This window comes from Labrus bergylta, chromosome 2, assembly GCF_963930695.1.
Source record: "Labrus bergylta chromosome 2, fLabBer1.1, whole genome shotgun sequence".
Classification (NCBI taxonomy): domain Eukaryota; kingdom Metazoa; phylum Chordata; class Actinopteri; order Labriformes; family Labridae; genus Labrus; species Labrus bergylta.
Window position 1 is genome coordinate 11,970,469 of NC_089196.1, and position 25,287 is coordinate 11,995,755.

General features: G+C 40.8%; 1 protein-coding gene across 10 annotated transcripts; it reads left to right on the forward strand.

Moving 5' to 3' along the window:
- Window positions 1-960: 960 nt before the first annotated feature.
- On the forward strand, window positions 961-23,989 carry sorbs3 (sorbin and SH3 domain containing 3). 10 transcript variants are annotated; one of them, XM_020657711.3, is made up of 21 exons: window positions 961-1,060; window positions 9,190-9,246; window positions 10,005-10,196; window positions 10,395-10,467; window positions 11,340-11,476; window positions 11,667-11,730; window positions 13,195-13,230; window positions 13,326-13,413; window positions 14,242-14,350; window positions 15,958-16,011; window positions 16,183-16,290; window positions 16,920-16,975; window positions 18,446-18,519; window positions 19,097-19,158; window positions 19,341-19,387; window positions 19,564-19,678; window positions 19,789-19,914; window positions 20,732-21,268; window positions 21,393-21,484; window positions 21,592-21,698; window positions 22,630-23,989. In XM_020657711.3, the coding sequence occupies exons 2-21, from the start codon at window positions 9,199-9,201 to the stop codon at window positions 22,689-22,691; spliced, it is 2,187 nt and encodes a 728-aa protein (XP_020513367.2). In that variant the 5' UTR covers window positions 961-1,060; window positions 9,190-9,198; the 3' UTR covers window positions 22,692-23,989. The 10 variants fall into 10 exon arrangements, with proteins under 10 accessions (XP_020513367.2, XP_020513360.2, XP_029137664.2 ...); XM_020657704.3 differs by lacking the exon at window positions 961-1,060 and adding an exon at window positions 3,686-3,829; XM_029281831.2 differs by lacking the exon at window positions 961-1,060 and adding an exon at window positions 4,563-4,693.
- Window positions 23,990-25,287: the final 1,298 nt, after the last annotated feature.

A 25,287-nucleotide genomic window follows, 5' to 3' on the forward strand; every position in this document is an offset into this window, starting at 1 on the left:
CTGTTTTCTGAAACCTGTATCATCAGCCAAAAGTTTATTTGCGGTATAATTGGTTTCTCATCTGAGCTGTGTTCCCATGCAGGCGACTCAAGGTGTCACTGTGGAGCTGCTGGGTGTCCCGATCGTCTTCTCCTGGAGGTTGGCCTGGAGATGGAGAGACAGATTTGACCTTTGGCTGCTGATATTGCTGCCAACCTGTTAAATATTTATCTTGGATGGAGGAGGTGAGTACTTGGAGTGTGCAGGAATCCAACAGGCATCTGCAGACTAATAAAACACCTCAACAGAGGCTTTATACTTATTTACTGTAGTCTGAGAATTACAGCTGATGGCACTGAAGGATGTAAAGAAAGGAAAACAGTAGCTGTAATTCTCTTGGCATGTGCTGCGAGGTTTTCTTCATACTGGGGTCGTCTGTCACTGGAAAAGATGATGGAAATGCTGGAACTTATTATAAGACTGATTGTGTACCTTACAGTAGCATATGTGTATGAATTTCATTAAGAAACACTTTTTTCCTGAATGTAAAGCTTGCAAAGTGACAGGTGAGAAAGACAAGTGAGCCATATGGAATCACAAAAATCTCTTTTTTGCCAGACAGACATATCTAAAGACTTCATACTGTGAAAACAATGTGTTATACTTAAATATATGCCTTAGAGATGTCTATGGAAATTGCCCTCTCTTTCTCCCACGTAAAACACAGGAGGGCGGTGCCACGGAGCCCCCGCCTGTATGGGAATCTCTATTATTTCCAGCTGTGGATGGAAACTATTACTGAGCGCCTTCTCCCTGATGAGCTTTCAAGTGCACGCTCACACACACATGCATAACACACGCCTACGGACACTCAGTCAAACATTCAGACCCACGCTGAATCATTCAGCAGAGAGAAAAGACACCCTGTTGGTCTGAGATAGAGAAAGAGAAAGAGGGAGGGAGGGAGGGAGAGAGAGAGAGAGAGAGAGAGAGAGAGAGAGAAGAGCAGCAGAGGATCCCTCCTTCTCGTTCATTCACTTCTTCTCTTCCTCTGCACTGAGGACACCTCTCTGCTCACACTGTAAGTACTGGAAGACTTCTGCTGCTGCTTCAAACTAAGAGTTAATACAAAGAAGAAGTAGATATTCTTAAATTAAAAGGATACAAGTTTTAATATCTCTGTCATGTCACTTCTTTTTTGTAGTTTTTATTCATTTTTAGTTGCCTCTGCTAATGTTTTGAGCATCATGTTTTCCTTCATCACCCAGTTGATCACCAGAAACCGCGCAGACAAACAAAACAGGGATGTTTATCTCTGCTCTGTCATTGTTGTGTCATGTTTTATCAGTTTCTCTCCGCACATGTTGAGCAACAGTTGAGCGGTTGTATGGAAAAGGGCGGCCTTTGCTACTAAAGATGCCAATCTTAAACCGTGTTTGGTTCAAGGGATGGTTATCATTCAGACCTCTGTCCAAAAGCAGCCTCTTGTTTTTGCATTTTGGCTGCTCTGTTTGATTGTATTCTCCCAACAAACTTCTCAAAATAATCATCCTCTGAGGTCCCATGATGATTAATGACTATGTTAGAGTTTGTTTATCCCAGTGTTTCTGCAGACACAGCTCAGAAAAAAAATGTTTGCTGCTAAAATAAACCAGGATGCCTTTGTGTGTGTTCATAGAGGAATTCAGCTATGAGCTGAAACAGCTCTAAACCTGTAGCCTATAGGTGACATACACATGTATATCTCTTTTTTGGATTTATTCCTGCAATAACAACAGATGTGCTGTCTCTTGTCTCTTGAGAAAAAGCCCAGGGGCTATAGTCTATGTTGATTTTAGATTATATAACAGCTTTATGTCATGGGTTGTACACCTGCTTCAGTCATTTGTTGTCAGGTTTTTAATGAGCTTGAGCATGTGACAAACTTGAGGACAGCGTTTGGCCTTTACAGCTCAGTTAATATGCTGCAGAACATCGAGCTGGACTCCCTTAAAAGAAAACATCTCTCTTTCCTCCTGCTCTAACAATGTGTCTTGTGGAGCTGGCATCTGTCAAGCCTTGTGTTTGTTTAACAACGATATTGACACAAACTGAACAAGGATCCACTGTGTAAAAAGGTGTCACGTCCTGAGCCAAACCTCCAATCACCTCTTGCGTGGTTACCTCATTACGCTGCAGAGTGACAGGGTGTCAGATGTGCTCACAGCAGGGTGAAAGTCTGCTCCGGCGGGACACAGATAATGAAGGGAGCCTCTCTCTGACTGCAACAGTGCTCAGCTCCGCCCCGGCCAGGCTCGCCCCTCAGGTTCAGCAGCTCAATTGTTTGGCAAAAACAAGCCTGTTGGAAGAGCCGGCTGGGTAAATGGATCTGCTCTGAGCTGAGCTGCGCTGTGCCAAGCCAGACCACTGAATTATTAAGAAAGAGCTGAGTCCTTCAGTTTCAGGCTGGAAGTGGCCTACACACACAAACACACGGAGAGAGAGAGAGAGAGCGAGAGAGAGGACATGCACTCGGGTAGACCATTGACTGGACCCTGTTAAAATGTCATTCTCTGTGCTCTCTTTGGTTTATCGCCTGAAAAAAAAGAACACACACATGAATAAGACAGCCCAATGCATCATTAAGCAGGTGATTTGCTCTCTCACCTGCATTTTGTACCACGTCCATCAGTCTACCTTTTTATTTTATTTACAAAGATAAACAAAATAGAGCAGATTCAGTAAACAAGGAAACGTATAGAAATACAACACAAAAAAATAGCTTGGGGTTTGAAATATAAAATATGAAAATATAGAAAAATTAAAAATCTATTAATATAAATTCTAACAATTCAAGTCTTGATAGCTTAAATTAAATCATTTTTATAATTATAATATAATTTTCTTACACGCCTCAGACTCAAAACCGTGAGCAGCTTAAGATTGCGGGTTTTGTTCTCTTTATATTTATACGACAGAACTGCAGACAAACTGGAAATCCCGCTATTATTTAGGCTCGTTTTGTGATTAAAACAGTCACAGTGAATTGTAGAATTATGTTTCATTCCTTTGACTGTTTTCAATTATGTGGTTTGAACAACCATTTTGCTGGAATTTGAATGCTGACTGACTTATCTGCACTTACTTTCCCTATTTGAATCATTTAGACAGCTGTCAGTTTTTCCTCTCTTAACCTTCACAGAGCCTGTCTAGTGTATGTGTTTGTGTACGTGTATGTGTGTGAGCTCCTGCAGGACTTGTGCTGTCAGACGTGGACTACCCAGCGCAGAGTAATGTCTCTGTAACACTTCCAGAGCTACTGAAACAGAAACAGCTCATTCCCTCTCTTTGGTGGGCCAGAGACCTGGCTTTTGCTCCCCCATACACACACACACACACACACAAACACACACAAACACACAGACCCACACATAACAAATACACACAAAAGCAGAAGGGGGCAAGCATGGGTGATATAAAGTTAAGGAGGGTTGGGGGGGGGGGGGGGGGGGGTGTCATGAAGTGACTGTGCAGAGTCTGGGAGGTGGAGGTGATGAACTATTTGCGTTAACCCTGTGCTGTGAAATATCACCTTATCACAACAATGGGGCTGGAGAGCTGAGAGCAGGGTGCCTTTTGAACAGGGGGCCGAATGAAGTGGGGTTGCTATGGCGATGGCTGTCAACCGGGAAGTCTTGTGCGAGAGGGCAGGGCAGAGAGAGAGAGAGAGAGAGAGTCCTGGCCAGGATAAGAGAGAGAGAAAGAGAGAGAGAGAGAGAGAGAGAGATCAGGGAGTTTAGTGTGCAGTGTTGTTGACGTGCAGGCAGACAGAGAAGAGGTGTGAGCTCACTTGTGGTTGCTACTTTTTAAGGTGAGTACACTCTTTCTCATGGGAACAGGGATTTAAATCAAAGGGTGTGATTTTAAGCATGGAGGAACTTAAATCTGCTTGGACGTTTTTTTTTTATAGGTCGAGTAACCTGTCTGACAGCTCAGGCCTCCTCAGGATTAGTGTTGCAGATTTACCCGAGAGCAGCGTCTTAAAACAGGGTTAAAATCGTAGATCGCCTGTAAACAGGTTGACCAATGTTACTGAATGTGAGTAGCTTAGCCACCTGTGTGAGTTAAATGTCTGTGTGTTGTTGGCAAGAGGGAGAGGGCACAGTGGGCAGTGTTTCCCAACATGTCATACTTCATTTCTCTGCCTGTTGTGATCACTGATACTTCAGTGGAGTCAGAGGAAATCCTTGTTTCCGTCAGAGCGCTTCTTTCTCGTCTGACTTCAGCTTCCAAAAGTGGTAATGGCCTGAAATCAGGACGGTTCAATCATCACCGGTGGCTCCCCTTCATGTCAGAGTGATTTCCACAGCGGGCTCTGATTCCCTTTGTGATATAACTGAGGGGTCCGGCTGCCAGGCCTCATATCCACAGGCTGAACTCAGCTTTCAAGATGCAGGGTGACAGGCGTGGGGATTTGTGAGATTTCTCTGCAGTGAGCATGTGTGTTTTCTCATGCTTTATCTGACACATTTTTATTAGTTTTAACTTTAAAATTGAATCAAATAAGGACATATTTGTTGAAGTACCGGTATGTGTTCTTGTAGGAATGAATCTGATAAAAGAACTTCTTGGCCAGAGAGAGAGGGTCTTTGATTTATCACCCCACAGCTTCTCCTGGGAACACATCGCCTCCCCATTGACAAGAAGCACACAGGCCGGAGGAGCACCATACAAGGTGGTGAAATACTTCCCTCCTGATAAATGTGTGTATCCCCCAATAACCGCATATCATAAACTCTCTGCTGCAGGACCTTGTATGGGCTGCGTCCGCACATCTGTTAAGATGCAGAAGGGCAGCAAAGGGCCTCTGACATCTCTCACATAGCTGCAGAGTGACTCATTTTCATGTGTTTAGAAATAAATGCTCACTTTATTTATTCGGCAAATGCGCTTGTAATTACATTCTCACCACTTTTTTAGGGCTTGATTCCGTGGGTTTTACGAGCTCATTATGTAACTTGTTGGTCTGCAGTAACATTGTGTACGTGCAAATGAATAATAAGACTTTAACCTTCTACCTGCCACATTGTGTTGAGTTCATATCCAGGAGATAATCACTGAGACAATTTCATCCTGTTTTGAACATTGTATATAACAAGGTTTGAGGTTAAATGTATGCAGGCAAGTGTCACCCCCAACTTAATGTCCACCTTCAGAAAATATTGGGGTTTTATTTTGGAGATTTCCTTCATGCATGTGAGCAGGACTTAGATTCATACATGGGACAAATGTGTGCTGAAGTTCCCACCTAAAGGAGTCAATGATTAACTCGGCAGCCAGCAGCCTGCACACAGAAGCAGACAACAACACTGGTGCTAATGAATGAGGATCCATTCACCAGTGACACTTTTCTTTGTTTTTATATCAGTCTCTCTGGACCCTCAGTCATTCTCCCTGCTCATCCCTGACACACTCTCCACCTTCACTTGTTGTACAGATGATATTCAGACAGTGTGAGCGCAAATCATTGCTTTGCCACACATCGCGGAAGTTCATGGGTCAACGCTGGGACAGTTATTCATTAGAGCATGTGTGGTCACCTTGACAGCCTTGTGTTAGGGACAACAATGCAAGGAGCTCTGCATGAGGTGCAGTAGGAGGTCATCGGAGTTCAGGAGCTTCTCAGAAAGACCTGGATGAACTTTTCTGCAGAAGAAATTGAATGTTAGAAGCCGGAAATTGGACGAATAATGAGCTGTGAACTGTTCTGACCTCGCAGGAAGTTCACTTGTGATGTTTACCGTGCTTGAATAAGAACTGTAAGGTGAATATTGTTACTATTGTTATTGCTACTTTTGCCTAACTATTGTGTTCCCCAGCTGTAGAAGCCTCCCATAGAGTTTCAAAGGAATCACAGGGGTGTGGTGAGTTCACTGACCTCCTATCTGCTGAGTAGGTCTGCTCTGCCTCAGCAACTTCAGATAAAAGTCTGGTTCCTCATCCGCTCCTCATGGGTCAAAAAGGAGACAAAAACGTGCTAATTCTTTTCTCACGTAGCATGATTTTTTTTTCAAACAACATACACTATTTAGAGGATGTTGATGGAAATGTTTGACTTCTGTTTCATATGTCAGTTTACAGAGTTTAGTAACATCTGGCCCGATGCTTCCAGAGACCGGATGACTTTCCCCAGGGCAGAGGAAGAGATTTCCATGCTGAAATCCCTTGATTCTCGTATCGGATGTCCTCAGTTAGCCTGTGTGGAAACTAAATGTAAAGCAAGGGTCAAATGCTTCCTGGAGTACCCCGCAATTTCCGTAAGCTGGACATTTGTAATGCTAGTCATTTGAAAGTCTGAAGAGAACATCATCAGCTGAGTTGCACATGGGCATTTTTACAGCTCTGTTTTTCCTGATCCTGCGGAGATAATGAACCTCTCACCTGGCAGGAGTTGAACTTGTAAATACGTGGGCTATTAGGTTCATACATTTCAGACAGACAGCATCATGCACTCCATGTGTGGCTTGGGTCTGCCTCCCTTGTTGAGTCTCAGTAATTATATAAGAATGCACCGAGAGCAAACATGGAGAGAGAACCAGACCTCTGTGAGGGATTTTCTAGCTAGATATGAACACTGATTCTTCCTTTTTAGGTAGGATCGTGTTTGTAGTTTTCGAAGGGGAAACGCATGCAACACAGGGGAATTCTCTGTTGGATTTGACTCCCCCAGAGAAATGAGAAACAGAGACAGTGTCATGACATGAGCTTACTCATCAGAGTGTTACATCAGTGAAGCGGCTCTTCAGATTTGGACTTCAATGGATTACAGATGGCAATGACACTAAGATGATCTGGAAGTAGCCTATATCATTTTTTTTTTCAACAATTTTAAAAATTGTTAATAAATATAGAGATTCTAGGGGAATTTGATAGATAAAGTTTAATTTAAGCCATGTTGAAACTAGCCAGCTACCCCAATTAGTCCCCATGGTGAGTCTGTGAAATCAGTCATATAATGTCTTGTGTGGCTTTCCAAACCTGCTGAAAAAAGAACAACGTCATCCGGTGTCTATTTTTAACGTTATCTTGACCGTCCTAGGCCTAACATTATTTTCTTTAAATTAATGAAATAATAAAAATCCTACAGGTTGTTGTACTATATTAAAACAACCTGCCTGGCTGAGTTTTAAAAGACGCTGCTGGGTTGCATTCTGGGAAATGTAGGACCCGGTTCTTTACTTTTGATCCATTTCCTACTATACGGTCAAAGTATTCTGATTTTGCAGCTGTAATTAGGATTATGTCTCATTTGAGCCCCCACAACATGAGAAGCGTCCCCTGATAAAGTATAGTTTTAATCTACATTTATTGATGGATCTGTTTACATTCAAAAACGATAGTAATTTAGAAATGCACAAATATACACACACACACACACACACACACACACACACACACACACACACACACACACACACACACACACACACACACAAACACACGCACACACATCGTTTTCTGTTCATGAGTGTGAAGGGACCTTTATAGGGATCTGCAGCCTGCTGAGAGGAGATCTGGTGTAAATAAGAACCAGCATGTCAGACATGTTGTAAAAGAGATTACTTCAAGCCCTTATTTTTTAAATGTGTCTTGTTTGCAGTGTATCCTATTGTCAAATGGATAATGAGCTCACTGTGATTGCTTTGGCCCGCGATAGGTCATCTGTCATGCCTGAGCTGTAATGGTATTGTGTTGACACAATCCCATATTTTTCCTCTTATGTAATGCCATTTATTGGAGGATGATGACTCCAATAGAGCGTCATCGGTGTCTGGAAGCAGGAACACTGATTCTATCACTGTTCCCTATAACGCTGTGCACCGAGACACAAAGTGAGTTAAGTTTTCTTGGTCCTGACCACAGTGATTATAGACTCTAATGTTCAGCTGAAAATGCCGCATGGAAAACTCATCAGGGAAGTTGTGTTGGACTGATCTCTTCCTGTAGCAGCCTGGAGCAATACTTGGTTAGAATCTTCTTGTAAAGTTGCATTTGATCAACATTCAATCCTTACATTAACCAAATAATTTCCTTTAAAGCTAACTATTTCTGGTTTAAGTTTTAACTCAAGTATTTTTTTCTGCATTCAAACTAAGTATGGATCTGCAGTGTCCAGGGCTGCAGAGATGCAGGTCTGTACGTTAGCTCTGGTTTCCACGCTAACACAGTTATTATGAGCCAATTAGCCGCTGTAGATGAGAGTGGTCTGCATCATACAGTAGCGGAAATGTCTCCCCTCCTCCTCTTTTTACTCTCGTCTTTGATGTCAAACAGAAGGCCCAATCTGTTTTTCTGAGGTCTAATTCATTCAAGGCTGTTCTTCACTTTCAGAAGCCAACCTCTTCCATCATCCAGACTCTTTAAGTCCGGGTCATTACAGCATTGTATGACTGGGAAAAGTGAGATGGGTATGTGAGTCAAACTCACTGTTTTGGGTGGGTTTTTTCCTTGGAAACAGGGAAAACGCTGGGTGACGCTGACTTTCCCTCTTAGGAGTACTAGTGGGATGGGATAATGGAACAGTTGTCAAGTCTGCCAGGATGTAAAATGTGATTTATGACAAAGGCTTTGTGGGGTTAAAAGAATCAGTGACTCAAAGGGTTAATAAAGGGCAAGCTGCTGGATTTAGAATTTATGGTATAGGAGATACAATCTTCAGATAATCTGCTTGTTTTCATAAACATTGGTTGGATAATGCTAAAGAAAAAAAGAACACAGCCACAACCCTTAAAGTCCCTGACAAACATGTCATGTGGATTGTACTTTGAGTAAAAAAGTATGTATCTTCGTTTTTCATCCTGAGTAAGTGCAATGTTTTATTTCACATAAAGATCTCAGAGTCTTTGTCTGTGTTCTACATCCTGAACCTCTATTTCAGGCTCTGTTGGAAAAAAGGTGATGTCACTTTTAAAAAAAAAGGTATTTCTGTGGTTCCAGTTATGGGATTGTGACAAGCCGGGAGGAAAATAGTGAAGCAGATTTTCAAGTTGTTGATTCTTAAAACTGCTGTTTTACCCTGTAGTTTAATTTTTGATTGTATTCTCATGAAATGTGAGTAAAGAATTAGAGGATAGAACAAAATTGTCATGACTTTAATCCTTCTGATAAGAGTGGGTTGCATGGATTTAAGAAAGTTATTTCACGAAGCGTTATTTTGTTTGTCTTTTACAGATTCTTTTGATGCTGGACAAGAGTTTGAGGACCATAACAGATCACATGCAGTCTCAGGTAATAATTCATTCATAATTATGCCTAATATGGAAAATGTATCTTTTTACCGTATGGTCATGTTTGAATCAGCAAAGTCGAGAAATAAAAACACTTTTATGTGTAGCACAGGTCAGCTCCAGGGTCACAGATATTCGCCTTTACTATACAGTTTTATCATATACGAGACACAGGGTCTTTCCCATGACCCCCGACAACAAATGAGAGGGGACCAAAGCACCTGATTCATACTCACAGAGGAGCAGGACTTGCAATCATGAGTGGAGGGAGCAAAAAAAAAAGATCACCATGGAGACCACAAGACCACTGCTAACCCTGCTGAACTTTGAGGTCGACATCCTTGGCCCCTTTCCCCACCTCTGTTGCACCCGGCTCCGCCCCCCTGGCTGCAGAACAGGGAGGCCAGCTGAATGGGGAGTTAATAGGCTCATAATGGTCCTCTCCTGTTTCAGAGCCCCCTCCATGCACGTTGAATGAGGCCTTTCTGCAGTTGTGGTGAGGGAGATGATGAAGTGGGAGGAACATCACATCCCACTGCTCCTATTTTAAATAAATTAGAGGCCTTTTCATCAGAGAACCTCCTCCCCACCCCCCCCCACAGAGGCCAGTTATTCTCTGAAGAATAGCCAGACAGCTAACAAGTTCACATGACCTCCCCTAGAGAGCGATGTTTACGCAGGCAGACAGAGGGACATGACAGGAGCAAAGTGCCCACATTGTTTTTGTTCATCCATATTTCTCTTTTCCTCTGTGTTTAGCAACGCACGGAAGAGGTCAGAGATCAAAATGGCTCCCGGATTATCTTCTTCGAGGAGGCCAGAGGTTCCTCCGATCAGCAGCAGATCTTGACGGCTCCAGAGATGACCCATGAAGTGATCATCTCACCTGGACTCCCTACACCTCCTCTGAGCCCTTTTCGCTCTGCAGGGCTGCCATACCCTGAGGTGAAGGTATGCATGGTGACGTCCAGTCTGGGGTCTAACACTGAGGTGGAGGGAATGAATTCAGTAAACAAGTGCTCCCCCCTGTGGAAAAAGGATGGATCACATGCTTAACCATCAGTCATAAACATTTTGCTGCAGTTGAAAGTTTCATTACTGTTATTGCATGGGTTGCTAATAATATAATTCTGCTTTTTTTCCCCCAAGGTAACAGATGTAAATGGAAATGGACCAACAAATCTCAGCTTTGGATCCTACTATGGCCCCTCACAATCTCCTGGTAAGTTTTTGACCACTTACATACAATGCAACTTACATTTCTGCACTTCTCAGTGCTTTAACTTCAACCAAACACAGCACTTTCATTTCAACTTAATACTACGTATTCAAAGCCTGTACTTTTAAATTGGCCCAACAAATAAATTGACTTCTTCCACTTAAATTGTAACTTTTACATCTTCACTTTAACATTTAAACAATTACTTGTTGGTTTAAACTTGGACTGTCCCCTCAACTATTTCAAATGCCAAAAATATGTAAATGTGCCTTAGACAGTTTTCAAATGTTTTTAATATTTTAAACAATTCAAATCTTTGATAAAAGAAACTAATAAAACCAGTTCAGGCGTATAAATTAAAAAGGCTTTCGTTGAGGTGTCAGTTAATCTGCAATGAGAGCAGTTTCAGTCAATTATACAATGACAGTGGAAGTTGAAGGAGTTAGTGATCCTCTCCAAACACTCTGCCCATTTTCTATACATAACCCATGCAGCTCAGTTTCTTTAGTGCGCAGCATCCTCATCCCAAAAACATACTCGATGTCCGTTGCTTTTGTCATTGCGCTCACAGCACTCTCAGTTTAAAGTTAAATTCTTGGAGGGTGGAGGAGAAACTATGTACATCTTACTTACACTGTCTTGTAACAGTGTTTTAACAGCGTTAAAATGCTCATTAGTTGGGTAAGAGATGAAGCAGTCCAAGAGTTGGGGAGAAATGGAGTTGATATGTCAGTTGATGTGTTTGCAGTAGACATGGATCTTGGCTCAATCAGGGCTTCTTAGGATGTGGTATTTTTCAAGCAAATCAATCCCTGAAATCATGAAATGTTTAAACAACAACATAGTTACTTTGAAATGATTGTGTTGACTGTAAGCAGGCGGACTCTCCAATGGCGTGCCGAGCTCTTCCACTCTACCTCGCAGCTGGACTCCCAGCAGAGAGGAGAGGCTCATCAAATTCTCTGGAATCGGACCTGTGGATGAAACTGGGATGCCCATTGCCTCCAGATCAGTAAGACAAAAATAATTAAAAATATATATATATATTTGGGCATAAATAATTCATTCTATTGCACAAATTCTCAAAAAGGTTGTTTTATACTTGAGTTGACCTTTTTTATGCTCTTACTGCTACACCCAGTGTGCTGTTTTTCTCAAAGATTTCTTAACCTACTGCACCCTGTCCTCTTCTCTTCAACCAGAGTGTGAACAAACCCAAAGACTGGTACAAGAGCATGTTCAGACAGATTCACAAGAAGCCAGAGGGTAAGCACGCTTCTCCTCCTCCTTCTTCTCTCACAAACACAGCAGCACAGCAGAGAGAATTCCTCTGTCAGTGTCAGATACCTCAGAGGTGATCCAGCATCCAGATTACTGCAGATCAAAATAAGACATGATGAAAGAGCCCTTAAGTGTTATGTCACGTCTACTTATTAGTTCTGACAATAATCCAGCTTCTTACCCCCCCCCCCCCACACACACACACACACACACACACACACACCTGGAATCCATAGCTCTTCACTTGTCTCCATTACTTGTTGTGTAATAGAAAGATGTTCAGTGTTATTTGTGTTGTTTATGGCACCATCGCAGCTCAGAGCTGGTTTACATGGATTCTTTTGGATCAGTTTTGATTTACATTAATATTTCAACGCTCTGCAACTGATGTGCCTTCTTATGAGATGTTGGATTGAGATGTATTGCTACATAGGTTATACTGAGTTCTAATGATGTTGTTGAACAAATACAAGACTTTCATGTCTCTGAGAAAAGCGACATTGATTTAATTAATTCATATTTTACTTTGTTAAATCTTTGTAAAAATGTAATAACTTCAGATCAAACAATCTCCAAGGCTGCTGAATACATCTTAAGCCAACTACAAAAAAGACAGATTTGATTATGAATGTAGATTTTGCTACTGTTTAAGCTACAATGACAAACAAGGCCAACATTAAGTTTAATAATTCTATTGTTTACTTTTTATCACTATTAACATTATGGTGTAGGTGTCAAAGCATGCTGCGGAAACAACCATTGTTTACATTTTTTAACATCAAAGTTTCACAGTTAGCACTACAGTACTCAGCTGTTTCAAGGTGCAATATTTATGTTTCTTTGATGTTTCGCCTTCAATCTGAATGTCGTGGACGCATAATAGGGGGACAAAGTGATCCCCCTCTGTACTGTATTCAGAGGTAGTAAGTGACAGAGGTGTTAAACAGGCGAAACCAGATCAGCTGAGTCAACAGGAGAGCACCCACTGTGTCGTGTTTCTGCAACGCAGAAACGTGTAAATTCAAAGACTGGGACAAATATATTACATGGTTGCTGAATCAATATAAATGTACAAAGAGGTAATGACCACTGAGCTTGGTTAGGAAAATGTGGATATGCAGTCTGAAAAGGATTAGTGATACATTGTACTTTTAAAAGAAAACAGGAGGAGATTTTTTTTTTCTTTGAAAATACTACTTATGCATGTTCAGGACAAGATCAGCAAAGAGAAAAGACATACCACTTTGTCCACAGGGGGCGCAAACAAACAAACAAACAAACAAAAGGAAGGATCCTCATTTAAGTGATATTATCCTGAACATAAATGACATTTTAGTCTCACTGCAAGACAGTACCGCTATGTTGTGAATAATGATCAAAGTATAAATATGATTTTTCAGTGTGTTTGATCTATGTAAAGTAAATAAAGAGTCTCTTTTTGTTGACCAGAACTCGAGGAGGAGTCAGAGCAGTGGTCAGCTGAACGTAAGTGAATCCACCAAAGTCCACATTGTTCTGTCCTGTCCAGTTACATAAGCAGTTTTTCTTAAGACTCATTGCACTGATTCACTGATCTGCAGGCCTCCAGCTATCTGCCCACACAGAGGACAATAATGAAGCAGACAAGAATCTCTTCAGACTAACACCCTATGGAGCTCTGCCAGACTGGTGAGTTGGGATTGATGTACCTGCTTCAGGGAGTGGGGTAACTGAAATTGTTGCATCATGCAAAGAAAGAAGACAGGCCAACTGTCAGGTACATAACGACAGATTTACTATTGCTCACTTTCACACCTTTGGGCAGTTTAGTCTTGAGTCAACTTGAGTAGCAATTTAAAAAAAAAAACTTTGTTAGACAATTCATTCCAGAGGTCATATAAAAGGAAGATAGGAATTCCACTCTCAACTCTGTCCTCTAAATATGTCTAATAGTGTAGCTAGAGCTAACAGCCTGTTACCTTAGATAGATCTTGTGTTTTTGTGATATGTCGACAGAGCTCGCCTTACTGTGAAACAGTTGTATCAATCTTTATCTTACTTCCTGCAACAAGTTCACATAACTCCCAAAGCACCAAAGTACCTCTGCACCATAGTAGTTAACAGTTTGGTTTCATTTAGAAATCTTCAATGTAGCAATACATGAATTTAACAATATAACATTAGGTTAAACCAGGCAGCTAACTTGGTTGCAAAAGTTTCCTTTTAATACATAACAAAGGTAAATTATCTGCAAATGTAGCTATAGTTCATGTACATGTATGTACTCTTGATTCAACAGCATCAATATGAGATACTCAAACATCAGATATGCTGCATGTAAGGTCTTACATCAATACAAACCAAAATTCAGGGTGAGAGCAGTAGAAGTTGAAATTGTGGGACATACAAGTTTGGATTTGTTGCTACAGGTTTGCACAATGAAGCCATGATTAAAGTGTTGTCCATGGTGTGTGTGTGTGTGTGTGTCTGTGTGTATGCTTGGGTGTTATGTTTCAGGAGTGAAGATGTAGATAAGCTGTCAGACCCCGGAAAGCAGCACCCTCAGCCGAAGAGCATATTCGACTTTGAGCCTGGAAAGAGCAGTGCCTCAGTGAGCCACAGCCAGGTAAGACCTCACAGGGTTTAGAAAAAAGATGAGATTTCACTTTAATGCCAGCAGAACAAAATGTTTCTGCAAGTTTCTTTGACCTACACATTTTTCAAGCATTGTTTTCTGGCTCTAATCGATGGGATTCTTTGTGTTTCTCGCTCTGTTTTCCCAGTGTGGGTCTTAAGAACAGGTTTGAGGATCGGCACCTTTTCTTTAGGGATTAGCATCAGATTTCACCTTCTCACGCGAGGACAATTACAAATGTGGTCTTCCTGTCTCTTCCCACAACATGTGCACCCTTTATTTCTTTCATCCCATCCAAAAGGCTTCAAGCTTTTGTTCATTTAGCTTTCAAACAAGAAAAGGCAGAATTGAAGTGTTCATGTTGGTGTTTAACTGAGAGTCAGTGATTTACAAGCTGGTGAAGCCGACACTTAAGTTTATCCACACCTGGGGATGTGCTTTATTGTCTTGTGTATTGTGCAGTGTCCAGGAGCTTTTATGAAAGAGTGTGCAGCCGTTTGTGTGTGTCTCTTTGTGTCTAAACAACCCTGGTGAGTAACAAAGTGCTGTCACTCATTTCACAATAATAACGGCTCTTGTTACAATGCCACAGATCTGGTGCAAATTGTGCCTTGTTTCTGCGCCTGTAAAGAAAAGGAATCTTTGTTTCCACTCTCCCCCGGGAGCCGAGGTGTCTTGTGATCCGAATTATGGTGTTAACCTCTTGTGGTGTTTAATGGCTCACAGCATGGAGACTTATTTCATTTCCTTGTCATGACAGCCGGCCTATGTTCAATCCTCTGGATGGTGTTTAGAAAAGCAGCGTGCAGACCATATCAGGTGTTGTACAGCTTCACAGTGACACTACAGTCTGGGATCGTGAGTGAGGAAGACTCCCTGCGAAGGGGAGGGGTTTGGCGTAGAGAGAGGCGCTTTCAGCCAAGGTTTTACAGAACAAAAATGAAAAAGGAACAAGGGGTCTGAGGTTCCTGCAAGCAGAGCCTTTAAAGGAAAGCTTGGTAGAAACAGATTCTTGCTTTGTATTTATTTTTTTGTAAGGAGAAGGTGGAACTAGTATCACCAGCCAGTGCAATCAGTCATCTTAATATAGATGAAGCAACATGTGGGTGTTGTCTCCTGTCTCTGCTTGCACTGTGATATCAAGACTGTTTCCAGATAAAGTTGACAAGTGTAAATTTGCCTATAAATATTCTTGCATTCTAAAAACTAAAAATGTTGTATACACTGGATAATCAAGACTTTGACATGCTCTGATTTTAAATGCTTTTCTACTTGACCTTGAAAACTCCATCAACTACGTTTTAGTTGAATATATAAATATTCCATTCCTCCTCCAAATGCCTCTCATATTTAGGAGACGTCTTGATTGTTCTTCCTTACATGGTCGGTATCCAAAACTTCTAGAGATCGGAGCTTTCTCCTAAACAGCTCCTAAACAGTAATCAGTTAAAAAAAACACATTTATTTAGGAATTCAGGTCCCAAAACTAGATCTGAACAAGTTCTAAACACCTCACTTTTAAAGGGTCTGGATTGTTTCCCCTACTCATATGTCTACAAACAACACCAGTTAAGTGATATTTCCTTTTCTATCCTCAGGCCTGTTCATCCCAGAAGACACAGCCTGAGAAACCAAAGTCGTCTTCAATTGAGGTGAGCGACCCCTGACATCGTTTCAGCTTCTGCTGCTCTGCATTCATTATATCAAGGTGTCATCTTATTGAAAAGGGAAAAAAAATAACAGCTCCAAAAGTCATATTTTTTCAGTCCGCTTTACTAGCATTTTAATCTTGCGCTTTATACTCCGTCTCGGCTCGGTCTCAGGCCAGTCTGGTCTCTGAGCTGAGCAGATTTGAGGCCGAGCTGGACTCTGAGATCCAGGGCCTGGAGAGGCGACTTTCCCAGAAGAAGCAGCATCGAGGCCGGGGTGAGGTACTGAGCCCCCGTCCTGACTGTTACTGCTAAATCAACCCTCACCCAAAAGTAGCAGAATCCTCACCCACTTTTACCCACCTTCTCACCCTTAGTGCAGTGACTGAGTGAGACCCTCCCTGCTTGCTAGCTTTGACCTCATTTGTTGTTTTTTCCACTGTGACATGGATGATAGTCCTGGAATCTCCTGCCTGCATGGCACTTGCCTGCGAGATCCCCTCCCCTATGTTTTGAGAATGCAAATTTGGCTGCAAAAAATGAAGATCTCTCTCAATCACTGTCCTTTAAATCATGTTTTTATGATGCTGTTTTGCAATCACACAGTGCTTGTTTACTTGAATGAAACCCTTCAATCAACCTGTTTGATTCTCCTCTTATTCCTGTGTGATGTGTGATTACATCTACTTGTGCTGTGATTTGACTGAAATCACAGACATCTGAGATGGGTAGTGAGTGCTGATGTTTTTTATTTTTTAGCCTGAGGAGGATAGGACCCAGGGGCTTTCTTGCTCCTCTGGGAGTGGTCAGCACCTCTACTGTGTCTGAGTTGTTGTGAGATTTCCTCTGAGCTGTGAGATACAGTAAGCTGCAGGGAGCAAACTATGTTGAACTGTTCACTCTGCTTTCAGGAGGCCACAGGCAGGGATACAGTGACGGCTACAAAGACTGGAACTACAAACTACAGGTCAGTGACTACAAAACTAGCCAACAGTGTGTATCTTATTAGTTTGAATGATATAATGCTGCTTTTTATTACATCTTTACTGACCTATTTTAAGGAAGAATGTTGTAATGATATGACATTCCTCTTAAAGACTAACTAGAAGTGTTTTTTCCTGCCTTTCCTTTTTTTCTGATACATAATGTACCAATAAGTTAAGATAAGTTAATACTTAGAGGGGGTCATTAAAGACTGTTAAAGTCGATTTAAGGCTTTAAATATCACCAAAACTGTGTTTCTTGGTCATTTTTGGCTTTTTAATCATTTTGGTTCAAATCTTAAGCACTTTTTTTTCTGTCTATTATAGTCTAACAATGCTCTCAAATCATGTTACTGGTTTTAAGCAAGTCTTAAAGTGATGTCATTTCCATTATGTGGATTGTAAAGGTTAATGGGAGGTCAATCAGAACGTAACAGACCTCCTCCGAGCCGAACTCACAGCCTCTTAATCCACTTTGATATTGCCTCATCAGGCGAGAGTAACTTTACAACATTTCTTCCTGCAGTTTTTTATTTATTATAAGAAACGCGCTGTGATTGGACAGCATGACCATCAATACTCTGCAGGGTACCTGTTCTGTTATTTTTAATCAGGTGACTCTGTGCTGGACTCTGTTAGGAAGCTGTTGAACTTTAACAAGTTGAGGCTCAGTATTTGTTACTTCAAACACCAGGCTGCACTCCACATTTCTCACCGTGTGTGTCATGCTCTTTGCAAGGATTCTCGCTGTTGTTTGCTAAGCTGAGTTCACGGGTTTTGACCTTTTCTGGCAGGGTGGGATGAGGGGCTTTCTTTTAAAGAGCTTGTTGCTAAGGACATGTGTAACTGAACAGCAAAGTAGTCTTTTTCTTTTTTTTTTTACTGTTTCCTGTTATGTAGACAAGCTGTTGCATGAGTCCCAGCTTTTAATATACTGAAAACAAGCCAACTTCATATAGAAATATTCAAATAACTTCAGAAGAAGTAGACTGATGGCTCTGATCATGAATGGATAATTTAAGCGCCAAACTCCATCTAAACCAGATTTTCAGTTCAAGGATAACAACATGAGTCATGCAGTTATCATCTGTGTGATCGTTTAGCTGTCTCGTTCCTCGTCTCATCCCTGTCCAGTGTATGAACAAGCTGCAGCTGTGACCAGATGTGTTGTACAGTAAATCTGCAGGGATAGCACACACACACACACACACACACACACACACACACACACACACATGCACACACACACACACACACACACGCACACACACACACACACACACACACACACACACACACACACACACACACGCACACACACAGGCCCTCACAGGATCAGTGTTTGTATTTTAGTGTGTATTAAGGTCCTTTGATTTTATCAGAGACCCATGGTTGAAATACACAGTGACAGTATTTTAAACATTTAAAGAGTACATTTTTCTTCACTTTTTCAGAAATTCATCAGCATCAAAGCAGCCTGTCCATCACTCTGTTGGCACATCATCATCAACCTCCACTCCCACATATGGTAAACATGGAGGTTCATCACGTTTGGCTCCACACCACACATGCACTTTGTGATTTTCCCATTAACTTTCACTATTTTGAACGGTTTGCAGTCCATTAATGGATCATGTTCTGCTATTCTTTCAACTTGCTGACCCACCAAAAATAAATGTTCACATTCAGCCTACAGACCAGGCTGCAGATATTTGATGAAAGCTGTTAGTAATCTAATAAACTCCAAAGGTCCCATGATTCTCTCTCGTTCTGCTCTGGTATTTCACATTTGAGATTTAAGAGGCTGCTGGTGTGAACGTGGAAAGCTTTCACAGCCCCCCCCTCACTTTAGGATCAGCTGTAGATGGGTGGGGAGGAAGCCCACGAAAATAGGAAGTGGAACACGGAAGACCTGATTAAAGATTAGCTTTATCCAATTGTTTTCACTGGAAATTAGTACAGAGAGAGCCAACACCATTTTTTCAAGATCCTTTTTTTGTTTTAAGGCTGTTTTTCCATAGCAACACCTTCAAAAACAACAAAAGCTGAATCAAAGAGTGCACGTTTCAGACTCCATTCAAGCCATCGTGTCTTTTCTTCCACAGTAGATCGTCTTTCGCCTGCAAATGAAACCATGGAGCTCCCGCCTAAGAAAGAGGAGAAAAAGGTCTGTTTCTAGAATATTTTTTTGTACTTTAAAAAGCTAGACAAATCTTTAAGAATCCATTTTGCAATGTGGTGTTCAGTTGTGGCATTTTGTTGTATTCGTCTGAGTACATTGTGAATTGTTCTCATAATACCTGAATCTGAAAAATCGCCCCAAAACTGAATGGTATGTTTGTTTTCCAGATGAAAGCAGCACGTGCCAAGTTCAACTTCCAGGCTCAGTCACCAAAGTGAGTTACAGTTGGAGTTGATATAATAAATATGCTAAGTCCTTCTGTGCAAGAAAACAACAGTCTAACAACAAGATATAATTGTGAAACAGAACGTTCTGAGCTAGTGTCTTCATTCTGATATTTATGGGATGTTCCTTCTGTGTGTCTAGTTATGCTTTTTTTCCGTCCTTCAGGGAGCTCATGCTGCAGAAAGGGGACATTGTTTACATCCACAGGCAGGTAGATGCAAACTGGTTTGAAGGAGAACATCATGGGCGAGCTGGGATTTTCCCCACGACTTATGTGGAGGTGAATTTCTTAACATCTGCTAAATAACCACACTTTTTTATTGCTTTGTGCTGGTCCATTCAAAAGACCCTCCGGTACTGTCTCAAAACTCTGTTTTCTGTTACTCACAGATCCTGCCTCCGACAGAGAAGCCAACTCCAATAAAGTCTCCCACTCTTCAGGTGTTGGACTACGGGGAAGCTGTAGCTCTGTTCAACTTCAACGCTGACTTACCTGTTGAACTGTCTTTTCGTAAAGTGAGTGTTGCAGACAATTACTCTCTACATGAAACTTTAGATATCAAGGAACTCAACACGTCAATTTGGTGTACAAGTCACTTTTGGGCATAAAAGTCTTATTAGCCATTACAGACAGATTCTTTTCAGAGTCTCGTGAGAAATAGATAACACTCCAATGTCTCTTTGCTAAATTGGAGACTACAAGCAGATTGTTGGTTAAGACAAAAATGTTTAGGCTTGGCTGAATTTAGCGTAAAGGCTGGAAGACGGAGGGATGCTGCTTGGCAGACTGTTATAAATTAACCTATTTAAACCTCAAAAAGCACACTAACACATTTAACATCGCTGCAGTTATACACAGGGCTGGAAAGTGACTCTCTCTAGTTGGAATGCTAAGCTAAGCTAGCCGTCGTCTGTCAATAGGCTATGTAGCTTCAACATGCTGTTTTTATCGGAAACTGGTAACTCCAGCCTTAGTTCATTTAATTTCATTGATTTTATTTGTAAAGGGACCATTTACAATATGAAACATAAATGTTGCCATTAGAATCATTTTACCAGAGTATGCTTAAAGCTCATTTACATCAACTGTATCATGTCACAGTTAAAACATCACATACCATGCCCAGCTTATGCCACTTCAGAAGGCCAAAGATAAATGATGTGACATTTTTAAGAATCTGCCTCTTGTTCAAAAGTGTGCATGATAAATCAATTAATCTGATTTTACTGGTATGCTACAATTGCTCTGTATGAGCCATAGCATTTATTTGACTAAACATTAAATTAAAAATATTACATTTATTTTGATAAATTATTGTTGTTTTTTCTTCAGGGTGAAGTGATCAATATAACCCGGCGAGTCGATGATCAGTGGTTAGAGGGAAGGATCACAGGGACCAGCCGGAGTGGCATTTTCCCAGCCAGTTATGTGCAGGTCACCAAGATGCCCCGCACCAAATACTCCACAGATGACTACTCCCCTGGCCCATTGTCCCCCGTCTCCCCTGGACCCCAAAGTCCAGGACGTCCACTCCACTCACCCTGCCCGCGCTCACCACTGTCCCCCTTCACCCCTAACTCCCTCAGCCCCAGACCTGCTCACTCACCCCTGAAACCGTCCTCACCTGTACCTTACAATAGCACAGCTTCACATTCACACTCCCCCACCCAAACACCCGTTTCCAAAGAAACAGCCAATCGGTGGCCTCACAGCACCTCCAACACTGCCTCACCAACCAACCAGAACAGCCACTGGGCAGGGGTGAGCGCCCCAAATCGAGCTGTTTCACCGTCCAATCAGACATCAGCATCAGTTCACAGAGCAGGATCGTCCACAGCGAACACTCCCAGAAACACTGACCCTGCTCAGGTCTGCTATGCTCTCACTGCCTGTCTGCATGTCCTCACTGTGGTCTTATTGTGTATGTTGATAAGAGTGTAATTAATCATTCTTTATTTGGTAGCGCCTGACATGAGGTTTCCTTTCCTTCCAGGGTGCAATACCAAACCAGTCTGCTCCACATGTTAACTCCCTGCCACACACACAAGTGCCAAACAGCCCCAGTTCTGTGTCAACACGCAATCCGTATGTCCCCGTGGTTTTAGTTTTTCACAATTGTTGTGGTACAGAAAAGCTGATGTAGCGCTGTTGAATCTGTGGATGAGCCTGTGTATTTCCTTTTTCTGTTTTAGATATAAAGCTGTTTACAATTACAAACCACAGAACTCAGACGAACTGGAGCTCAGAGAAGGAGACATCGTACAAGTGATGGAGAAATGTGACGACGGCTGGTTTGTAGGTATGAAAAAAATAGTTTATTTTAACATATTAAAGTTCTCTATTCCAAAAAAAAAACCTAACAAAAAACATGTTAAAACAGCCCATTTACTTTTTTAACCATTTATTTTTTAACTTTAGGAGCTTCAACTTATGTCTCATTAAAGGGGCTATATATAACTTTCTACATGTATAAATCGTTTTTTATCGCCCATTAATAAGTGAACGGTTAACTGATGTGAAAAAGTAGATGTTCACTGTTTATCTGTGATGCCTGTATAAAAAGTTTCCCCGGGTCGTATTTTCCGCAAAAGCTCCAGGAAGTGACATTTTATGCACGTTCTCAACGTCCTCCTCACTCCGCTCCGCTTACAGAGATCAACAGTACAAACTCATCACACACTCCTGCTCTCAGCCAGTCGTTTATAGGATGGAGAATGAATACAGACACACAGACTCCTTCACAGACTTTCACATGTGTATGACCACTTACCTCCTCTGTAAACATTAAGCCAGTAAATATCCAGTGTTTCTCGGCCGATGATGACGCTCGTCTGTGTACGTACAAGAGCGAGCAACAGGTTACTGGTGCAGTTCACCTAACGGCCATGCGGTATCGCTACAAGCGCAGTATTTTTGAAAGTTACGTATAGCCCCTTTAAAGCATCAATAGTTTAACCCTTTATCATTAAAGTCAAGTCAAGAGATGCATCAGCAGGTCTACCATCCACAGTATGAAAATAGATGTGATTATTACATTATATCAAAAAACAAAAAATACATTTTTGAGGCAACAAAGTATTTCCTTTCCATCATGACCAAGGGAAAAAGTATTTTAAAAACATTCAGCTGTGTCAGTACCCCCTCTAGTGGACACTCTGTGACATTGCAGATAAACTTATTTAGATTATTTACATACAATTATTTGTTTTGTTTTTTTGCGTTCTGTGCAGGTACGTCAGAAAGGACTCGAGCGTTTGGGACTTTTCCTGGGAATTATGTTGCACCAGTTTGACTTCCTCACTTCCTGCCTGTCCACGTCAACCTGGACTCATGAGAGACCAACTTAAACTCACTCCAACAGATCCTCCACTGTCACCCTGGCATTTCCTCATCACATTTACCCACCACACTACAAGGACATGGAGTGGTTTCTCCCCTCACCTCCCTGCATGAGAGCATGAATGTGTGTGTGTGTGTGTGTGTGTGTGTGTGTGTTCCACTGAGACTTATGGATTTTTTGACACACCACATTAGAGGCTGTAATGAATGCTGATGATACTGTTTCAGATACAAAGAATGGATTGCTTTGTTCCACAACTGTTTGCAGATGTTGGAAATTTGCATTCCTTTCTTGTGAACAGCACAGATCCTTCTGAGGTCCTGATACAGTGTGCTCCTTTATTCAGCTTTTGCCATCACAAATCACTGCTAAGAGTTTGAATTAGAATGGCACATTATTTTCTGGCATTTCAGTCGATTAACATTTCCTTCAAATATCTCCCTCAGATTTTCTTTCAGATCTGTGAAAGTACCCGAGACAAGTCTGAGGAATCAACATGAACATCTCTAGATGTGTGCTGAAAGTAATTCACAATAAGGGCTCGGACATGTCGACAGAAGTTTACAGCCCTTTATTAGACTATGCAGAAAAGCAAATGTAATTGATGCATGTATACTGTTTTCTTGAGCTTTTTTGACGCATTGACCCTCTTAAGCCATGATGTGGAATGCCAAAGGTGAAAGTAAAGAAAAGACCCTGTCCTGCTGTAATATAAGATGCTTTGAACTGAACTCTATTTCAAACCTCTTTAAATGTAACCTAGATAATGTCTCCACAGCCAACAATTGAATGATGTTTTGAAGTTTTTGAAGTACTGCTGTATGTGCCAAAACTATCCTTTTGTGCAATCTGAACCTTTTGAAATCCTCTACTTAACAAAACCAGCTCACATTAGTTCTGCAACATTTGCTACTACTGCTTTTATGATGTTATCTGTGCATAATGAATTAACCTTTTACAGTATTTCTAAAACCACTAAATGTATTTTTGATCCGATACAATCGCTACAACGCTTTCAAAGTCTAAATAGAAAATCCTTCATGAAGTCATAATGCAATTTCTTAAGATATATATCCACAGTTTCACTGTAAAAATAAATCATGTTTAGCAGACACAGGAGATGATTGTACAGACTGTAACCTATGATCAAATTGAAAGTATAATATATATTTGCTTATAAAACAATGTATCTTATGGATGGTACGCAATTTTTTAAAGGAATTAAACACTACAGAGTGATACTGACAGAAGTTTGTTCTTGTATTCATTTCAGTCAGTACTGTTTATTATACTTTTAAACCGGTAGGGTAACATTACCTTCACAGTTGTAAGTGAACAAGAAATTAACCTGAATTTGTCAGACTCACCGAGCACATACAATTTACAACCAAAATAAATTGAATGCACATTCAGACAAAGGAAATGTTCTGTTCTTCTTTCAAGAAGGGTAAGTTTAATAGTGATATTCCATCCTACCTGCACACCCAAAAAATGACTTAGATAAAACAACTCTTTTGCTCTCTATTTGTTAAATTAGGAGTATATGCGATCAATTACAAAAGCCCTGCCATATAATTAAGAACCTTCATAATAAATCTTTACATTTTTTCCTTCCCTATTGACATTAACACAATTTATATTCATAGAATCAAATCTGGCTATATAGCAGTTCAGTCTAACATCATCACCAACTTTAAACTTAGCTTAAAGCTCCTGAGATGAGTTTTTAGTTGGATATGAAAAAGGCTGAAAGTACTGTTGCTTCTTTATGAGCTACAAAAGCAAAGCAAGAAGATAGATTACTTCTACATTATAAAGCTTTTAAATGTCTAAACTGCTGCCAGCGAATGTCAGACAAAGTGATTAACAGCAAACTGCAGAAACAGCCTCTTTTACATTTCCTACAGCAAGAGTGTTAGATTTGTTAAAACTAAGCAGGATGATATTTAAAAAATATATAAAATAACACTATAAAAGGCATATTTAGGACAAAATCAGCAAATATATTGCAAGTAAGCCTTTTGCTTTGCCCACAGGGGGCGCCAAAAGTGACAGAAACTGAAGGATACAATATTAAACACAAAAAACGGCTTTCAAAACAAAATAAACTTGAACATCTCTGTCAAAATAATAATAATAAACAAATAATAAACTGTTAAATCAGCATATTCTTCCACATTGATCAGATAAAATACAAACAGACTCATAGAGCCTTTCCCTTCTAAAGGCATATGTAGCCTATAGCAGAAAACCCACAAATGCAAGCAAATGCTCCAATATTTGATTTACCTAAATCAGTGTTCTGAAGTAAGAGCATAAGTTGTGTTGTGAGTCTTTGTCGCTTTGTTGCTTTTAAGAATTAGGCTTTTGCTTAGTGACATTTTAGTAAGTAATGAAAAAAGATAATGAGGAGGTTAAGAAAATTCATATTTTTAATAAATAATCCATCACATGAAGGAGAGAGATAATGCCAAATTATTTAGGTTTCTTACTACTCTTTTGTGCAATCATTTTATAAATCTTTTTTCAAATGAAACTGTTGGCAATG

Coding starts and splice junctions, on each gene's coding strand:
- sorbs3 (XM_020657696.3), top strand. CDS start 6,138: ATGACTTTCCCCAGGGCAGAGGAAGAGATTTCCATGCTGAAATCCCTT. Junction 11,731..13,194: donor GATTCACAAGAAGCCAGAGG/GTAAGCACGCTT, acceptor TTTGTTGACCAG/AACTCGAGGAGGAGTCAGAG. Junction 16,976..18,445: donor ACTGGAACTACAAACTACAG/GTCAGTGACTAC, acceptor TCACTTTTTCAG/AAATTCATCAGCATCAAAGC.